General features: G+C 45.7%; 2 protein-coding genes across 2 annotated transcripts in view; one reads left to right on the forward strand and one right to left on the reverse strand.

Moving 5' to 3' along the window:
* LOC131508756 (GTPase IMAP family member 7-like) overlaps positions 1-20223 on the reverse strand; it is a 65388-nt gene that overhangs the window by 22331 nt on the left and 22834 nt on the right. The gene's annotated exons all lie outside the window — the stretch shown is intronic.
* Positions 558-5664, forward strand: LOC131508749 (GTPase IMAP family member 1-like). The gene is given in 4 exon segments (XM_058723850.1): positions 558-735; positions 3282-3330; positions 4572-5327; positions 5330-5664. Coding segments are annotated over 4 exon segments (1053 nt in total). The 5' UTR covers positions 558-564; the 3' UTR covers positions 5407-5664.

Consider the following 20223-nt stretch of genomic DNA (forward strand, 5'->3'; position numbering starts at 1 on the left):
CCAGGTCCAGGGCACATAGCACCATACACTGTTGTAGCCTTCTCTCCACACAAAGTCTGGCTATTTTACTCACGGCTATTTTCCTCTCTCATGACCTCCTGAGAGGAGAAACAGACACTTGGGTCAGAGATACCAACTTGAGGCTAGACTAAGTCCTATGAAAATTCCATCCTCTTCCTGCTGTCTGACCTTTAATAGCTGAAAAGACCTCTTTTTCTTTAGGAATGAGGAGATGGCAGAGAGGACCATTTGGTGGCCTTGTCCACACTGATGTCCAGTCAAGGATTCCTCCCTGATTCCTGGGGAAGGAGACTCTCAAGGGGCCATTTTCTAGGAAAACACCCAAAAAGCAAAAGGCAACTGGACATAAGAGTACTGGGCAGAGGCCAAAACTGAGAACAGGCCTCAGAAATCTAAACTGCCCTTCACTGAGATTACAGCCCCTCCCGGGAACAAGATGTGGTGCCACAGAGACCTTCGGAAAGGATCAGCACAGTCCCAAACAGGGGGTGTGTTGCGCAGTGAAAAGAACGCAAAGGCACCACTCACTGGCCCACCTGGCCCATGTCCTGTCCCTTTAAATCGGCACCACTGGGCCCTCCCTCCCTGGGCTCTGAGACTTCCTCCCTGTGCTGTGCTGGCAGGAACAGCCTCTGTACTCACAACCCAAGGCACAGCACCAGGTCGCGGGTTTCTGCAGCCAACAGCAGAGCCTGTCACCACTTCTGCTGGAAGGTGAGCACAAACGGTGAGGAAGGGAGCCACCTGGGGCAGGGCGGGGAGTGGACAAAGGGGGGCGGGGTTAGGGGGGCTCTAAGGAATTCAGGGCCTGGTTGCAGCTCACTGAGTGGGCTCCTGCATTCTACTCCCTCCCAGGAAGGGGAGCGGGATCTAGAAAGAATAACTTCACCCTTGCAGGCTTTTCAGGGAGCTCTGAGTTTCAGAACAAGCAAGTGAAGAAGAAATGGTAAGCATCTTCTCCAGCCGTGGAGTGCGCACACTTTTACTTGGGACTACGTACTTCGTCCTGCCCTGCTCCTCGCCTGGTCAGAAAGGTGTTTGCTAGAAGCACTGCCAGGGCTGAGCACGCTGGAGAAGGCTGCAGACACTCCCTCTGAGGGCATGTGCAGCCAAGGAGAGAGACATTTCTGAGGAGAAACAAGTGAGTCTAACCTCAGAACACATCGCAGAGTGGAAATCGTGTCTGTGAGCCGAACCCCACTCACACCCTCCACCTCCTCAGCCCTGTGCACCCCCAGGGACTTGCAGGAGCCAGCAAGAGTTATGAACATGGTCTTCAGACCTCTGCAGTACACGTGCTTGTGTGTCCTTGCACATCCCTTCCCCTGCCCTGGCTGCCCAGGGCTCTGTGCGCTGGGAGCCAGCTTCATCCCCACACACTGGCTATAAATGAAGGACTTGGACAGGATGAATGGCTCACAAACACAGACCAGGGACCCAATGCATTAGAATCACTCAGGGGGTTGGGGAGGGTGCCTCGGTGGCTTGGTCCATTAAGCTTTGAGCCCTGGGATGGATTCTGTGCTGTCAGTTCAATGCCTGGAGCCTGCTTTGGATTCTTCGTCTCCCTCTCTCTCTGACCCTTCCCTGCTCGTGCTCTGTCTCACCGTCTCTCAAGAAAATAAGTAAACAGTAAAAAAAAAAAAAAACAAAACATTTTTTTAAAAAAGAAATCCCTCAGGAGGAGGGGGAGAGATACCGTTTTTTAAGTTTATTATTTATTTATTTGTTTGTTTCTTTGTTTCTTTGTTTTTGAGACAGACATGTGAGCAGGGGAGGCACACATGAAGAAGAAAGAGAGAGAATCCGAAGGAGGCTCTGTGCTATCAGCACAGAGCCTGATGAGAGGCTCAAACCAACAAACCATGAGATCATGAGCTAAACCAAAGTTAAGAGTCAGAGACTTAGACTGAGCCACAAAGGCACCGCTTTTTTTCTTATTAAAGTACACATCTATGAAACAAAATGTCAAATATATATTTTAAAGACTCCCATAGATACCTCCAAAAGGCAGCAGGTTCAGGAAGCTGGGGAATACATAATATCCAATGACATTTATGATGCTAGGAGTCTCCATGTTCTACATCAGTCAATGACTCCAAGCCTCTAAACCCCAGATGTCAGCTCTCAGAAACTCTGGAATAATTTTTCAAATCCCATCCCAAAACATTGCAAACCTTTGGGAAGTCCCATAGGGGCCAGGAGTCCAGTGGATTTCCTAGAGCACACTTGGTCAGTTCCGTCATCGATAAGGACTTCTTGCTTTAGCTAAATTCTTGTTCTTTGCACTGAATCTTCTGGCCGTTTCTTCAGTTCTGCTGTGCAGGCAGTTATGGGAGTTAACTAATTTTTACACAGAAGATCACTACTCACCTGAGGCCTGTGGGATCAACTTTACCAAGGCCTTTGGGGAGTCCAAAAGGGGCGCTACGCAGAAGACAAACCTGTCATCTAACGGGTCAGAGACAAGTTATCAATCAACCCTTCCCTTTGCTTGTCCTTGTGTGTTGCCCATGGGACACAGCACGGTCACCCACAGTAGCCAGGTGTTGCCATGAAGAGGTAGCATTTGAAATGGATGGCGGAGCACAGACAGGACTCAGACAGAAACGTGGGAGAGAAGGAGTGGTCATGGGGGTGAGCGCACAGGTGGGCTGGAAAGGCCCTGAAACCTGTCCTCTGCGGAGCAGCTGACCCAGAAGGGGAGTGAGTGGCACACAGGGCTGGCGAAGCAGACAGAGCAGAGCTGCGCCCTTGTGACCAGGTCCTCGTGAGATCAAGCAGACTCCATCGCTGAGTGGCTAGCTGTAGTAAATCCTGCCGGACTTGGGGTCATCGCTTAGTTTGAGAGGCCTCAGATTCGGGGCAGGAACACCAGGAGCCGGAAGGGAGTGTCCCATCTCTCCAGCACACAGGTCATATTTACACAAATGACACAAACCGAATTCTTTGGTCTTCGGAGAGCAGAACACAGGTTCTTCAGATCAGCACGGGAGATAGGTATCTTTCCCAATTTTCAACCAATGAGGCTCACCAAAGATTCTCACAGTTTGGTTCCAATACCAACCAGGTCCTTCCAGGCTTCTTCCCCAAATTCTGATTGATGTTCAGCGCAGGGCAGGAACCATGACCTTTCATTGGGATGTCACCAGCTCTTTGGACCTTGCCTGAGCCACCTTAGGTAGTTATACCTATTCGATAAACCAACGAATGATTGAAGGAACGAAGGAACTAACACGTTGTGTTTGGAATTCTTTCAGGTGGGCATGGGAGGACGCAAGATGGCCAGAGATGAAGAGAATGCCTACGGTAAGAACTGATCTCAGTGTGTACTTGCCCCTAGGCGTCAGCTCTGGGTCCCAAGGCCATGGGCTAACTCAAGACTGAACAGAGACATTGGGGCACCTGGGTGGCCCAGTCGGTTGAGCGTCTGACTTCAGCTCAGGTCATGATCTCGCAGCTCGTGAGTTCGAGCCCCACGTTGGGCTCTGTGCTGACAGCTCAGAGCCTGGAGCCTGTTTCAGATTCGTCTCCCTGTCTCTCTGTCCCATCCCGCTCTCATTCTGTCTCTGTCTCTCTCAAAAATAAATAAACATTAAAAAAAAAAAAACAAAAGACTGAGCAGAGACAAATCCCAGACATGTCCCCATGCTGGGGTGAAACAGCTAGAGCCCCAGCTTTGCATTTTTGCTGGACCTCTGCCCCTGACCTACTGAAGGATATTAAGTGCCTGACCAGACTGTGCCTTGGGTCCAAAGGGTACAATGAGGACAATACATCTACTCGATCCCCACGGAAGATGTGGAGGGTTGAGATCATGGACTAGAGGGAACACGGTTTACCAGGTAGACTGTGTCCGTGAACAAGGATGGAGGGTTAACTGTGTCTTACTGGAAGCAGGTTTACTAGAGAGAAGAGGGAGGAGGAGGGGAAGGGAGGAAGGGAAGAAGGAAAGAGATCCTGTCATCTAATACTCTGAGCAACCCTGGGAGACACAACTCTCTGTCACCCCTCCCATTATGCAGAAGACGTTGAACGCTTAGTCTAAACTCGCCCAAGGTTCCACAGCTGGCACATGCGGGGCTGTGATTCCAACCCGGGGTGTCTGGGACTCCAGACAGCCCTTCACTCCCAGGCCTTCTGTGCCCTCCCGCATCTCCTCGCTGGGATGGCCCCTGGGAGAAGTCTGGCAGAGGCCTGGGAAGTCGTCGAGCACGGAGCAGCTCTGCAAGGTGCGGACGACCAGAGGTAATGTCAGCTGAAGTCATGGCCTGCGACCATCGAGGGGGACCCTCCAGAGCAGTGTGCACCCGGTGCCGGAGCATGGACTGGGGGGCAGGTGCACGCACTGGAGCCAAAGATGGAAGAAAGGTGGCTAAAGATGCCCCCGGAGTCGCACAAGCTCTAACCAGAGCGCCTGGGAAAGGCCTGTTGGACAAGCAGAAGCGGGAGGCATCCTTGCCCTCCTCCCTCAGGAGGCACCCCGGAGCCCTGGTGGAGCGGGACGCGCGCTCTCAAGCCGGCGGCCCACGCCTACTCTGTCCTCACAGGTTCCCAGGACCCGGACGACCAGCAGCAGCCAGTCGCGCAGGAGCGCAGGCTCAGGCTCATCCTGGCCGGCAGGACCGGAGTGGGCAAGAGCGCCACGGGCAACAGCATCCTGGGCCACAGGCTCTTCCCGTCCAGGCTCGCGACCACCCCGGTGACCAGAAGCTGCGCCCTGGGGAGCCGGAGCTGGGCCGGGTGGCGCGTGGAGGTCACCGACACCCCCGACCTCTTCACCGCCCAAGGCCGGCACGCGGACCCGGACTGCACCGAGCGGGCCAACTGCTACCTGCTCTCGGCGCCCGGGCCGCACGCGCTGCTGCTGGTCACGCAGCTGGGCCGCTTCACCGCCCAGGACGAGGAGGCGGCGCGCGGCGTCCGCGAGCTGTTCGGCGCCGGCGTCCTGGCGCGCGCAGTGCTCGTCTTCACGCGCCGGGAGGACCTGGAGGGGGGCTCGCTGCACGACTACGTGCGCGCCACCGACAACCGCGCGCTGCGGGCCCTGGTGGCCGAGTGCGGCGGCCGCGTGTGCGCCCTGGACAACCGGGCGGCGGGCGCCGAGCGCGATGCGCAGGTGGGCGAGCTGCTGGCGCTGGTGGAGCGGCTGGCGCTGGAGCACGACGGCGCGCCCTTCACCGACGACGTGTACGGCCTGGCGTGGGCCCGGCGCCACTCGCGTCCCGAGGACACGCTCCGCCTGGTGGCCGCGCGGCTGGCGGCCCGCGGTCTGGGGCGGGGGCCGGGGCGGCGCAGGCTGAAGGCCCGCGGCAGGCGTGGCGGCGGGCGCTCCAGCTCCTGGGGGGGGAACTGTTACCTGTCCTGCTGCTTTTCCCGTGGTGAGTCCCCAGACCCAGATTGAAGGCGCTGCCCTTCCAAACGCGGGGAGCCTGGCGGGTAAAGGGGCTGGGTACAAGGCGCTGAGGGAGACTTAAAACCAATTTCAAAGGAAGCCTGGAGTTTCAGACTGGGAGTCTTAATGACTCAGGACGCTTTGGATACTGTATCGACTTTGCAAAGGCTCAAGTTGACTTTTAGCGTTTCGATGTCACTTTTGACTATATGTACACTATTCAAATAAATGTGGTTAACTTTCAAATGTCCTTAATTCATTTTAGTAGTTTGGATGGATTTTTCTTTCTTGAAAAAATAGTGAAATGACTGGTAGTGTGTTGTAGAAAGTGGATTCATGGCAAAGGGAAGCAAACATTTTTGTGTGTGTGAGCATTTATGAAAACGTAGCCACTGTCTTAGTCAGCTTGAGTTGCTATTAAAAAAAAAACAACGGGAAAGCTCTCAGTTTTTCCCCATTGAGGATGATATTAACTATGGGATTTTCATAAATGGCCTTTATGATGTTTAACTATGTTCCTTCTATCCCAACTTTCTCCAGGGTTTTTATTAAGAAAGGATGCTGAATTTTGTGAAATGGTTTTTCTGCATTGATTGACAGGATCACATGGTTCTTTTCTTTTCTTTTATTAATGTGATGTATCACACTGATTGATTTGCATATGTTGAAGCAGTCCTGCTGCCCAGGAATGAATCCCACTTGATTATGGTGAATAATTCTTTTTATATGCTGTTGAATTTGATTTACTAGTATCTTACTGAGAATTTTTGCATCCATATTCATCAGGGATATTGGCCTGTAGTTCTCTTTTTTTTGCTGGGTATCTGTCTGGTTTAGGAATCAAAGTAACGTTGGCTTCGTAGGATGAGTCTAGAAGTTTTCCTTCCCCTTCTATTTTTTGGAACAGCTTGAGAAGGATAGGTATTATGTCTGCTTTAAATGTCTGGTAGAATTCCCCAGGGAAACCATGTGGTACAGGACTCTTAGTTGTTGGGAGATTTTTGATAACTGATCAAATTTTTAATTTCTTCCTGTTTGAGTTTTGGAAGTGTGTGGGTGCTTAGGAATTTGTCCATTTCTTCCAGGTTGTCCAATTTGTTGGCATATAATTTTTCATGGTATTCCCTGAGAATTGCTTGTATTTCTGAGGGTTTGAGATCAGTATCACGACAGGGATATCCACACTCACCGCTGTGTTTACCATGGTGTTGGAAGTTCTAGCATCAGCAATCAGACAACAAAAGGAAATCAAAGGCATAAAAACTGGCAAAGATGAAGTCAAGCTTTCGCTTTTTACAGATGACATGATATTATACATGGAAAACCTGATAGATTCCACCAAAAATCTGCTAGCACTGATACATGAATTCAGCAAAGTCTCAGGATATAAAATCAATGTACACAAATCAGTTGCATTCTTATACACCAATAATGGAGCCACAGAAAGACAAATAAAGAAACTGATCCCATTCACAATTGCACCAAGAAGCATAAAATACCTAGGAATAATCCCAACCAAAGACGTAAGATCTGGATGCTGAAAACTACAAAAAGCTTATGAAGGAAATTGAAGAAGATACAAAGAAATGGAAAAGCATTCCATGCTCATGGATTGGAAGAATGAATATTGTTAAAATGTCATTACTACCCAAGGCTACCTACACATTCAATGCAATCCCAATCAAAATTGCACCAGCATTCTTCTCAAAGCTAGAACAAACAATCCTAAAATGTGTATGGAACCACAAAAGACCCTGAATAGCCAAAGTAATATTGAAGAAGAAGACCAAAGCGGGAGGCATCACAATCCCAGACTTTAGCCTCTACTACAAAGCTGTAATCACCAAGACCGCATGGTATTGACCCAAAAATAGACACATAGACCAATGGAATAAAATAGAGACTCCAGAATTGGAGCCACAAAAGTATAGCCAACTAATCTTTGACAAAGCAGGAAAGAATATCCAATGGAAAAAAGTCTCTTTAACAAATGATGCTGGGAGAACTGGACAGCAACATGCAGATGAATGAAACGAGACCACTTTCGTACACCATTCACAAAAATAAACTCAAAATGGATAAATGACCGGAATGTGAGACAGGAAACCATCAAAACCCTAGAGGAGAAAGCAGGAAATAACCTCTCTGACCTCAGCCGCAGCAATTTCTTACATGACACATCTCCAAAGGCAAGGGAATTAAAAGCAAAAATGAACTTTTGGGGCCTCATGAAGATAAAAAGCTTCTGCACTGCAAAGGAAACAAGCAACAAAACTAAAAGGCAACCAACAGAATGGGAAACGATGTTTGCAAATGACATATGAGACAAATGGCTAGTATCCAATATCTATAAAGAACTCACCAAACTCCACACCTGAAAAACAAATAATCCAGTGAAGAAATGGGGAGGAAACATGAACAGACACTTCTCTAAAGAAGACATCCAGATGGCCAACAGGCACATGAAAAGATGCTCAACATCACTCCTCATCAGGGAAATACAGATCAAAACCACCCTGAGATACCACCTCACGCCAGTCAGAATGGCTAAAATGAACAAATCAGGAGGCTATAGATGCTGGAGAGGATGTGGAGAAACAGGACCCCTCTTGCACTGTTGGTGGGAACGTAAACTGGTGCAGCTGCTCCGGAAAACTGTGGAGGTTCCTCAAAAAATTAAAAATAGAACTACCCTATGACCCCCAATAGCACTGCTAGGAATTTACCCAAGGGGTACAGGAGTGCTGATGCATAGCGGCACTTGTACCCCAATGTTTATACCAGCACTTTCAACAATAGCCAAATTATGGAAAGAGCCTAAATGTCCATCAGCTGATGAATGGATAAAGAAATTGTGTCTCATATACACAATGGAATACTACTTGGCAATGAGAAAGAATGAAATATGGCATTTTGTAGCAACGCGGATGGCACTGGAGAGTGTTATGCTAAGTGAAATAAGTCCTACAGAGAAAGATAGATACCATATGTTTTCACTCTTATCTGGATCCTGAGAAACTTAACAGAAGACCATGGGGAGGGGAAGGGAAAAAAAACCGTTAGAGACGGAGGGAGCCAAACCAATAGAGACTCTTAAAAACTGACAATAAACTGAGGGTTGATGTGGCGTGGGAGGGACGCAGGGGGAGATGGGCATTGTGGAGGGCACATGTTGGGATGAGCACCAGGTGTTGTATGGAAACCAATTTGACAATAAATTTCATATTAAAAAATAAAAAATAAAATTAAAAAAAGCACAGACTGGGCCACTTATAAATAGAAGAAGAATTTTCCCCATGGTTCTAGAGGTTGGAGGTCCAAGATGGAGATGTGATTTCAGTCAGGATCTGGTGAGAGACCTCTCTGGGTTGCAGACTGCTGACTTCTGGCTGTGTCCTCACATGGTGGAAGGGATGAGTCAGCTTTCTGCGGCCTCTTGTAGAAGGGCACAATTCTCACTCATATGGGATCTACCCTCTTGACTGACTCACCTTCCAAAGGCCCCAGCTCCTAAAACCATCCTCTTGGGCACGAAATTTTCAATATATGAAACCTGTGGGGGGACACAAACATTCAACCAAAGCAGACACTGACCCTCCTTAATACTGTCCTAGCTCTCATACCCGGCTAGATCTGGCCCTTTGTGACCCTTGGATGTTTTATTATCACCGGTGAAAGTGATGTCAGGGTCATACATATTAATGTTTACTTCTGAAACATCGGTTTATTTCCTTTACAATAATTTACTGCCAAACAAGAGAAATAACTATACTGAAAATAACACAGTTCCCAAGTTTCTAGCATTTATTATGGCTGATGTCTTTCCAAAGTGAAGTCGAAATTTGGGGAATGTCTTCATTGTGCTTCTCAAATGGATTACTATGCAAAAAAGCAAAACAAACAAACAAAACAGAAGAAAACAAAACCCAGAGGTCGTCTCACACAATGGAGAAAGAGGGAGCCACAGGTGCACTGGTGGAAAGCCTCAGACCCCGACATTCCACTGCTATGGTGGTCCCATGGAGTTTAATGGGGGAAGGCCAGCCCATGAAAGTGCTTGACTACCACATCATTAGAAAATCAGATGACATCCTTGGGTTGTGTAACCAACCCATAGGGTTTCCTTATTGCTCTGTCAGAATGTGACAAAACACTTTCAAGGAAGTTGGCTCCTCTCTTCAAATCAGCCATGCTCTAGTCCGGAGGTGTGGATGCAACAGGAGGCACCTACTCACCTGGCCCAGGGTTCAGGGGTTGGAAGGAAGGTGGTGTTGGCGGGAAGTGGGGGGCAGCTCCACGTGGAGAAGGTGGGGGACCCCTAGGGCCATCCCAGTTCCACCTGGATTAGAAGGGCCCGCCATGCCACTAGTTCCTGGGGCGCCAGAGTGGGGGTGGCACGTTGGACTTCGGGGTTGTGGTGAGCTGGGTCAGGAGGTCTGAGGGCTCTGGTGGCCCTTGCAGTGAGCTGGGCTCGGTGAAGTGCCGCTGGGCGGAAGTCCGCCATTAATCTCCGACTTTAGGGTCCTCAGCAGCCCTGCGGGGCTCACATGGGGGCTCTGAGCCATGCGGGATCCCTTTGGTAACCCAGCAACTCGGGAACCCGCAGGGCAGCAGGGAGGATGGCGGGTATGGGGGACGGCCGCTGTCCCCAGCTCTGCCTCCAGGGCCGCGTTTCACGAGCACGCACTGTGGGGCTGACTTTAACCCATCATTCTTTCATTTCTCTTGTCTCATGCACATGTGTCCACACACTCCCTCCAATTGTTGTTTGTTTCTGTCTTGTTTGCATATAGAAATGGGATTTAAAATAAATATAAGTATTATGGCTTTTAAATTCCCATACGGAAATATATGCTTGAATCAAAAGACAGCTTCGATATCCACGGTTAAAAAGCCCTACTTGGGACATCGCGAGGGCGTGTTAGAAGGAGTAGCGGAGAGAGCAGGGTGTAGCACGTGGCCCCGCACTTGTGTCTGTCTCAGAGCCATCCCTATGCACCTGCTCCAAGAGGTGGGGCCGAAATGGGTTCCGTTTCTTTATTGACATGATCACATTAATGTTCATCTTGATAGCTTTCGTGTATGATGAAATAATATGATGAAACCACTTTGTAGATTAAATTCCATAAAACTGTGATACAGAATCATCAAATCCAAGAGGAAACTTTTCGTAATAGTAAATACTCATGAATTAAAAAAAAAAGATTTCATAAACAGATACATTTCACACTCATACATACTCCACAGGTATTATTCACAATAATAAATACTGCACATTATTGTGTGTATATTCCTGGGAGCTAGTTGAAGTATAAGGTCGGATATGATTACATGCCAGTTACAAAGTGCAAATGTGGAAAGATACCAATATCTATAGATATATGTCTACATCCATAGATAGATAGAGAGATAGAGAGATAGAGAGATAGATAGAGATAGGTAGGTATAGATATTGATATCTTTCCACCTGTTTCTGTTTCCTTGAGAACCCTAGTACAGTCAGACCTACTGAGAAAGTCCACATCCCCAGGCCCAGGTGCACAGGCCATGCTTAAGACTCAGGCTGGACCAGGACAACAGACATATGTGCTGCCCTGCCCCCACACGCCATAGGAGCAATGATTGATAAGCACCAGCCATCCATCACGGGCCTGGAGAGACTCAGGGAAGCAGAGTGTGTAGGGATGACTGGAAGCTGAAGGTAAACGGGATGAGAACACTGAGTAAAACCACATGGCATCTGAGTGCCCACACTAAGCTCAAGGCACCCTAGAGAAATATGGGGCCTTAGCTGCTCCATCGATAATTGTAGCAACAATCCCAACCAGTCCAACTCCCTGTGGGCTGACTCAAATCCCACCCTAACAGCCTGATGGAGGACAAGGGATTCTGTATCTAGGCATCAATATTTTTTATTTCATTTGCTCCTATCCTCCTATGTCTACAATTTAATAAAATTATGAAACTTGTTTTAAAAGCAGGAGAACAAAAATAAAACACAATCAACAGGGTAGACTCACAAAAAGTCCAGAAACTGAACAGGGATTTTAAAATAACAACAAGGACTGAATAAAAAATGGACAACATGAAATAAAAGATGGGGAAATTTCAACAGACAGATGAAAACCATAAGAATCAAACATACGTGGTAAAAGTCAAAAGCACTATCAGAGATGAAGTGTTCCCTAGCAGGTACATCAATCAACACAGTTGACTCAACATGAGTCAGTGAATTTGAAGAAGAGAGAATAGAAATTCTTCAAATGAAAACAAAAGTTAAAAATGAGTGAGAAAAAGAAAAAGGGAATAGAGTATCCGGGAGCTGCAAAGCATATCAAACAGGTTAACACACATGTATCTGAAGTACCAGAAGGAGAAAAAAAGAAAATGAACAGAAGAAACACTTGAAGAGATAATGGTTCAGACATTTCGAAAAACAAGGGAAGACACCAAGACACAGATCCAAGAGTCCCAGAGAAGCTTGAGCGGGATAAATACAGAAACAAACAAATAAAAATCTAGGCACTTCATACTGAAACTGCTAAAAACCAAAGATAAAGAGGAAGACTTAAAAATAACTGGGGTGTAAAAGGCACATTATATTAGAGGAATAAAGATTGTAATTACAGATGATTCCTTGTCAGAGCTTGCAATCCGGAAGACAATTGAGTGACATCTTTATATTACTGAAAGAACAAAAGTGTCAGCCCAGAATTCTCTAAGCAATAAAAATAGTTTTCAAATATAAAAGTGAGCTAAAGGCTGCCTCACAGAAGCTGAGCGGAATCACTGTTGACTTACCTGTGCTACAACAGATATTGGAGGAAGTTCCTCATCCACAAGGAATGAAGGTGATACGAGACAGAAATTTGCATTTACCTAAAGAAATAAAAAGCTCCAGAAATGGCAAAAAGAAGATAATACAAAAGACATTTTGTAGCTTACATTTTATAGCTCTAAAAGATAATTGTCTAAAACAAAAATAGTAATAGTGTATTGAGGGACCTACAATGCATGTGAAAGTCAGGCATGACAACACCAGGGAGGGAGAAATTGTTAAGTACACTAGTGTAAGTTCCTTAAACGACATGTGAAGTGGTCTAATAGTACTTCCATGTAGACTGTGATAAATGGTCTAAACACCCCGGAATAAAAAGCAGGGACTGTAGGACTGGATTAAAAAGCAAGGCCAACCACATGCTATTTAAAAGAAACTCACTATAAAGATAACAAGTGCATCACTTTTTTATCGGTGCCTAACAAATGACCTCCAACTTAGCAACTTGAAACAACATACGCTTATTGGCTCCGTCTCTGGGGGTCTGGAGTCTAGGCAAGGCCTGACTGGGTCCTGTGTTCAGAGTTGCTTGAAGCTTCAGTCAAGGAGTCAGCCGCTCAGTGGTGTCCTCTGTGGAGTTCAGGGTCTTTTTCCAAATTCATTCAAGTTGTTGGCAGCATTGAGTTGCTTGTGGTTGTAGGACTGAGTTCTTCCTCCCAGAGGGTCACCCTGGCTGCCTCCCTTGATAGGCGTTTCTCAATACAGATATTCAACATGGATATTCTCTCCAGAGGGAGAAACTCTTGCTTTTAAATATTTTTTGATTAGGTCAAGCCCACCTGGTATAATCACACCTCCTTTTTCCCCTAAAGTTTATTTATTATTTTGGGAGAACTCGAGATAGGACAAAGGGGGAGGGGCAGAGAGAGAAGGAGAGACAGAATCCCAAGCAGGCCTTCCACTGTCAGCATGAACCCCTACTCAGGGCTCCAACTCAGGAAACCATGAGATCATGACCTCAGGCAAAGGAAACCAATAGTCAGATGTTTGACCAACTGAGCCACCCAGGCACCTCATTAGCATTTTTTTGAAAGACACAGAGAAGGATACAAGAGGTGACTCTCCTCTCTCTGGCTCAGAGGAAAAAGTGCTCATCCCTCCACCTTCACCCCAGGGAAGCAGAAACTCTGCTGCGAGCCCTTCATAAATGATCTCATGAAAGACAGTGATTGATCTGTTTCAGAATGTGAGAATTTTAGGATAGTTCAGTAGACCACTTTTTCCTATTATGTTTTACTTTTTAAAAACATGAAACAGATGGTACTTTCTCCGTCTTAGCTTACTGGGGCCAGACGTGACCCACACTTTTGGTCCCTTATTCCATTCTGTATACACACCAAAGAAATTCTTTCTGGCAGGTCCCAGCTGAGTCACCTTCTTGGACAGTAAATCTGGTTGTCAGATGGCCCCAGGGTGTGCGACTAGCTCTGTTCCATTTAGGGAGAAGAATAAAGTTTTCCAACTTTGGGTTTTGGCCCCTGCTCTGGTCTCCACTCCCTCTTTATTAAGGAGTCCTAGATTTTGGATAGAAATCTGGTATTTTGGCTTATTTGATTTAGTTCTTTGCATGTATACTTGAGAATCTTGGAGAACAGGAGTCTTCGGTATCCTGAATCTAGCTGGTAACATTTGGAACAAGGGAAATGCCTTGAATATGATTGAAATGACTTTGTCCCTTTCAAATGTGAGATTATTTGCGACTGGGCGGTCACTCTGAAGGTATGGTTCCAGAGGAGCAGCATGGGCAACACCTGTGAACAACACAACCTGTAGGGAATGCAGATTCTCAAGCTCCACTCCGAGCCTACTGAATCGGGCTTTGTACTTTAACAAGACTTCCTGATGGCTCTGATACATGCTAATCCTCCACACAGTATAGAGAAAAACCTGAAGAAACAGCTTCTAGACTAAAAAAAAGAGGGGGGGGGGATTTGTGAAAACATGACAGCCTTGTAATCCAGGGTGTTGGTGTTTCTTTACAAGGGATTGCCTATACTCTATCAGTTGTCCAATTTCCACGACAAAGCCCAGGGCTCCCTTGCTGTACAATAGAATTTTATATAGTAGATGTCCAGATAATAGAAGCTGAGAACACTCTGTCTTCTTCTAGGGGAAAGAAAACAGAGAGGAAGAAAGAATAAACCCATGAGACTTGTGACCCAGATTACACCTCTCCAGGTTCAGGAAGCAAGAGGTATATTGTCTTTTCCTCAGTTCATGGAGGAATGAAGAAGCATTAAGAATTGTATGGAAATTTGGTTGGGAGACTGTCAATGGAATTCACCATGAGGGTGAGAACGAAGTAGCTGTGCAGCGTCTATGTTTAATTTTGCTACGTAGGCTGTTCCCCACGTACTCCACATTGCTCCACAAGAAGCAATTGACTTAAAGTCTAAGGGACTCATTTGCATAAGCGTGCTCAAAGCATTTTTCCTACAAAAGCAACTATTAACTCAAGAGGAATTAAAAATAGAATTAAAATCTCCCTATCTCATTGTCCTATCTCACAAATCTGTATCAGAGAATTGATGCTTAAGAAAATGTGCACACCAGTGAGAAAGAATGAAATCTGGCCCTTTGTAGCAACGTGGATGGAACTGGAGAGTGTGATGGTAAGTGAAATAAACCATACAGAGAAAGACAGATACCATATGTTTTCACTCTTATGTGGATCCTGAGAAACTTAACAGAAACCCATGGGGGAGGGGAAGTAAAAAAAAGAGGTAGAGTAAAAAAAAGAGGTAGAGAAAGTAAAAAAAAGAGGAGAGAGCCAAAGCATAAGAGACTCTTGAAAACTAAGAACAGAGAAACCAGGAAGATGGCGGCGTAGGAGGACGCTGGGCTCACCGCACATCCTGCTGATCACTTAGATTCCACCTACACCTTCCTAAAGAACCCAGAAAACCGCCAGAGGATTAGCAGAACAGAGTCTCCAAAGCCAAGCGCAGACGAGAGGCCCACGGAAGAGGGTAGGAAGGGCGGCGAGGCGGTGCGCGCTCCACGGACTGGCGGGAGGGAGCTGGGGTGGAGGGGCGGCTCGCTGGCCAAGCAGAGCCCCCGAGTCTGGCTGGCAAAAGCGGAGGGGCCGGACGGACTGTGTTCCGACAGCAAGCGCGACTTAGCGCTGGGAGGTCATAAGTTAACAGCTCTGCTCAGAAAGCCGGAAGGCTACAGGACAAAGGGAGGGAGAGCTGCTGAGCACCCGGACGGCAGAGCTCAGCTTGGTGGGGAACAAAGGCGCTCACCAGCGCCATCTCCCTCACCCATCCTCCAGCCAAAATCCCAAAGAGAACCAGTTCCTGCCAGGGAACTTGCTCGCTCCGCGCAAACACCCAACTCTGTGCTTCTGCGGAGCCAAACCTCCGGCAGCGGATCTGACTCCCTCCGGCTGCCACAGGGCCCCTCCTGAAGTGGATCACCTAAGGAGAAGCGAGCTAAGCCTGCCCCTCCTGCCCCCGTGCACCTTGCCTACCCACCCCAGCTAATACGCCAGATCCCCAGCACCACAAGCCTGGCAGTGTGCAAGTAGCCCAGACGGGCCACACCACCCCACAGTGAATCCCGCCCCTAGGAGAGGGGAAGAGAAGGCACACACCAGTCTGACTGTGGCCCCAGGGGTGGGCTGCGGGCAGACATCAGGTCGGACTGCGGCCCGCCCACCAACTCCAGTTATGCACCACAGCACAGGGGAAGTGCCCTGCAGGTCCTCACCACTCTAGGGACTATCCAAAATGACCAAACAGAAGAATTCCCCTCAGAAGAATCTCCAGGAAATAACAACAGCTAATGAACTGATCAAAAAGGATTTAAATAATATAACAGAAAGTGAATTTAGAATAATAGTCATAAAATTAATCGCTGGGCTTGAAAACAGTATACAGGACAGCAGAGAATCTCTTGCCACAGAGATCAAGGGACTAAGGAACAGTCACGAGGAGCTGAAAAGCGCTTTAAACGAAATGCAAAACAATATGGAAATGACGACAGCTCGGATTGAAGAGGCAGAGGAGAGAATAGGTGAACTAGAAGATAAAGTTATGGAAAAAGAGGAAGCTGAGAGAAAGAGAGATAAAAAAATCCAGGAGTATGAGGGAAAAATTAGAGAACTAAGTGATACACTAAAAAGAAATAATATACGCATAATTGGTATCCCAGAGGAGGAAGAGAGAGGGAAAGGTGCTGAAGGGGTACTTGAAGAAATTATAGCTGAGAACTTCCCTGAACTGGGGAAGGAAAAAGGCATTGAAATCCAAGAGGCACAGAGAACTCCCTTCAGACGTAACTTGAATCGATCTTCTGCGTGACATATCATAGTGAAACTGGCAAAATACAAGGACAAAGAGAAAATTCTGAAAGCAGCAAGGGATAAACGTGCCCTCACATATAAAGGGAGACCTATAAGACTCGTGACTGATCTCTCCTTTGAAACTTGGCAGGCCAGAAAGGCTTGGCACGATATCTTCAGTGTGCTAAACAGAAAAAATATGCAGCCGAGAATCCTTTATCCAGCAAGTCTGTCATTTAGAATAGAAGGAGAGATAAAGGTCTTCCCAAACAAACAAAAACTGAAGGAATTTGTCACCACTAAACCAGCCCTACAAGAGATCCTAAGGGGGATCCTGTGAGACAAAGTACCAGAGACATCACTACAAGCATAAAACACACAGACATCACAATGACTCTAAACCTGTATCTTTCTATAATAACACTGAATGTAAATGGATTAAATGCGCCAACCCAAAGACATAGGGTATCAGAATGGATAAAAAAAAACAAGACCCATCTATTTGCTGTCTACAAGAGACTCATTTTAGATCTGAGGACACCTTTAGATTGAGAGAGAGGGGATGGAGAACTATTTATCATGCTACTGGAGGCCAAAAGAAAGCTGGAGTAGCCATACTTATATCAGACAAACTAGACTTTAAATTAAAGGCTGTAACAAGAGATGAAGAAGGGCATTATATAATAATTACAGGGTCTATCCATCAGGAAGAGCTAACAATTATAAATGTCTATGCGCCGAATACCGGAGCCCCCAGATATATAAAACAATTACTCATAAACATAAGCAACCTTATTGATAAGAATGTGGTCATTGCAGGGGACTTTAACACCCCACTTACAGAAATGGATAGATCATCTAGACACACAGTCAATAAAGAAACAAGGGCCCTGAATGATACATTGGATCAGATGGACTTGACAGATATATTTAGAACTCTGCATCCCAAAGCAACAGAATATACTTTCTTCTCGAGCGCACATGGAACATTCTCCAAGATAGATCATATACTGGGTCACAAAACAGCCCTTCATAAGTTTACAAGAATTGAAATTATACCATGCATACTTTCAGACCACAATGCTATGAAGCTTGAAATTAACCACAGGAAAAAGTCTGGAAAACCTCCAAAAACATGGAGGTTAAAGAACACCCTACTAACGAATGAGTGGGTCAACCGGGCAATTAGAGAAGAAATTAAAAAATATATGGAAACAAACGAAAATGAAAATACAACAATCCAAACGCTTTGGGACACAGCGAAGGCAGTCCTGAGAGGAAAATACATTGCAATCCAGGCCTATCTCAAGAAACAAGAAAAATCCCAAATACAAAATCTAACAGCACACCTAAAGGAAATAGAAGCAGAACAGCAAAGGCAGCCTAAACCCAGCAGAAGAAGAGAAATAATAAAGATCAGAGCAGAAATAACAATATAGAATCTAAAAAAACTGTAGAGCAGATCAACGAAACCAAGAGTTGGTTTTTTGAAAACATAAACAAAATTGACAAACCTCTAGCCAGGCTTCTCAAAAAGAAAAGGGAGATGACCCAAATAGATAAAATCATGAATGAAAATGGAATCATTACAACCAATCCTTCAGAGATACAAACAATTATCAGGGAATACTATGAAAAATTATATGCCAACAAATTGGACAACCTGGAAGAAATGGACAAATTCCTAAACACCCACACTCTTCCAAAACTCAATCAGGAGGAAATAGAAAGCTTGAACAGACCCATAACCAGCGAAGACATTGAATCGGTTATCAAAAATCTCCCAACAAATAAGAGTCCAGGACCAGATGGCTTCCCAGGGGAGTTCTACCAGACGTTTAAAGCAGAGATAATACCTATCCTTCTCAAGCTATTCCAAGAAATAGAAAGGGAAGGAAAACTTCCAGACTCATTCTATGAAGCCAGTATTACTTTGATTCCTAAACCAGACAGAGACCCAGTAAAAAAAAGAGAACTACACGCCAATATCCCTGATGAATATGGATGCAAAAATTCTCAATAAGATACTAACAAATCGAATTCAACAGCATATAAAAAGAATTATTCACCATGATCAAGTGGGATTCATTCCTGGGATGCAGGGCTGGTTCAACATTCGCAAATCGATCAACGTGATACATCACATTAACAAAAAAAAAAAGAGAAGAACCATATGATCCTGTCAATCGATGCAGAAAAGGCCTTTGACAAAATCCAGCACCCTTTCTTAATAAAAACGCTTGAGAAAGTCGGGATAGAAGGAACATACTTAAAGATCATAAAAGCCATTTATGAAAAGCCCACAGCTAACATCATCCTCAATGGGGAAAAACTGAGAGCTTTTTCCCTGAGATCAGGAACACGACAGGGATGCCCACTCTCACCGCTGTTGTTTAACATAGTGCTGGAAGTTCTAGCATCAGCAATCAGACAACAAAAGGAAATCAAAGGCATCAAAATTGGCAAAGATGAAGTCAAGCTTTCGCTTTTTACAGATGACATGATATTATACATGGAAAATCCGATAGACTCCACCAAAAGTCTGCTAGAACTGATACATGAATTCAGCAAAGTTGCAGGATACAAAATCAATGTACAGAAATCAGTTGCATTCTTATACAGTAACAATGAAGCAACAGAAAGACAAATAAAGAAACTGATCCCATTCACAATTGCACCAAGAAGCATAAAATACCTAGGAATAAATCTAACCAAAGATGTAAAAGATCTGTATGCTGAAAACTATAGAAAGCTTATGCAGGTAATTGAAGAAGATATAAAGAAATGGAAAGACATTCCATGCTCATGGATTGGAAGAATAAATATTGTCAAAATGTCAATACTACCCAAGGCTATCTACACATTCAATGCAATCCCAATCAAAATTGCACCAGCATTCTTCTTGAAACTAGAACAAGCAATCCTAAAATTCATATGGAACCACAAAAGGCCCCGAATAGCCAAAGTAATTTGGAAGAAGAAGACCAAAGCAGGAGGCATCACAATCCCAGACTTTAGCTTCTACTACAAAGCTGTAACCATCAAGACAGCATGGTATTGGCATAAAAACAGACACATAGACCAATGGAATAGAATAGAAACCCCAGAACTAGACCCACAAACGTATGGCCAACTCATCTTTGACAAAGCAGGAAAGAATATCCAATGGAAAAAAGACAGTCTGTTTAACAAATGGTGCTGGGAGAACTGGACAGCAACATGCAGAAGGTTGAAACTAAACCACTTTCTCACACCATTCACAATAATAAACTCAAAATTGATAAAGGACCTGAATGTGAGACAGGAAACCATCAAAACCCTAGAGGAGAAAGCAGGAAAAGACCTCTCTGACCTCAGCCGTAGCAATCTCTTACTCGGCACATCCTCAAAGGCAAGGGAATTAAAAGCCAAAGTGAATTACTGGGACCTTATTAAGATAAAAGGCTTCTGCACAGCAAAGGAAACAACCAACAAAACGAAAAGGCAACCAACGGAATGGGAAAAGATATTTGCAAATGACATATCGGACAAAGGGCTAGTATCCAAAATCTATAAAGAGCTCACCAAAGTCCACACCCGAAAAACAAATAACCCAGTGAAGAAATGGGCAGAAAACATGAATAGACACTTCTCTAAAGAAGACATCCGGATGGCCAACAGGCACATGAAAAGATGTTCAACGTC

This window comes from Neofelis nebulosa, chromosome 4, assembly GCF_028018385.1.
Source record: "Neofelis nebulosa isolate mNeoNeb1 chromosome 4, mNeoNeb1.pri, whole genome shotgun sequence".
Lineage (NCBI taxonomy): Eukaryota > Metazoa > Chordata > Mammalia > Carnivora > Felidae > Neofelis > Neofelis nebulosa.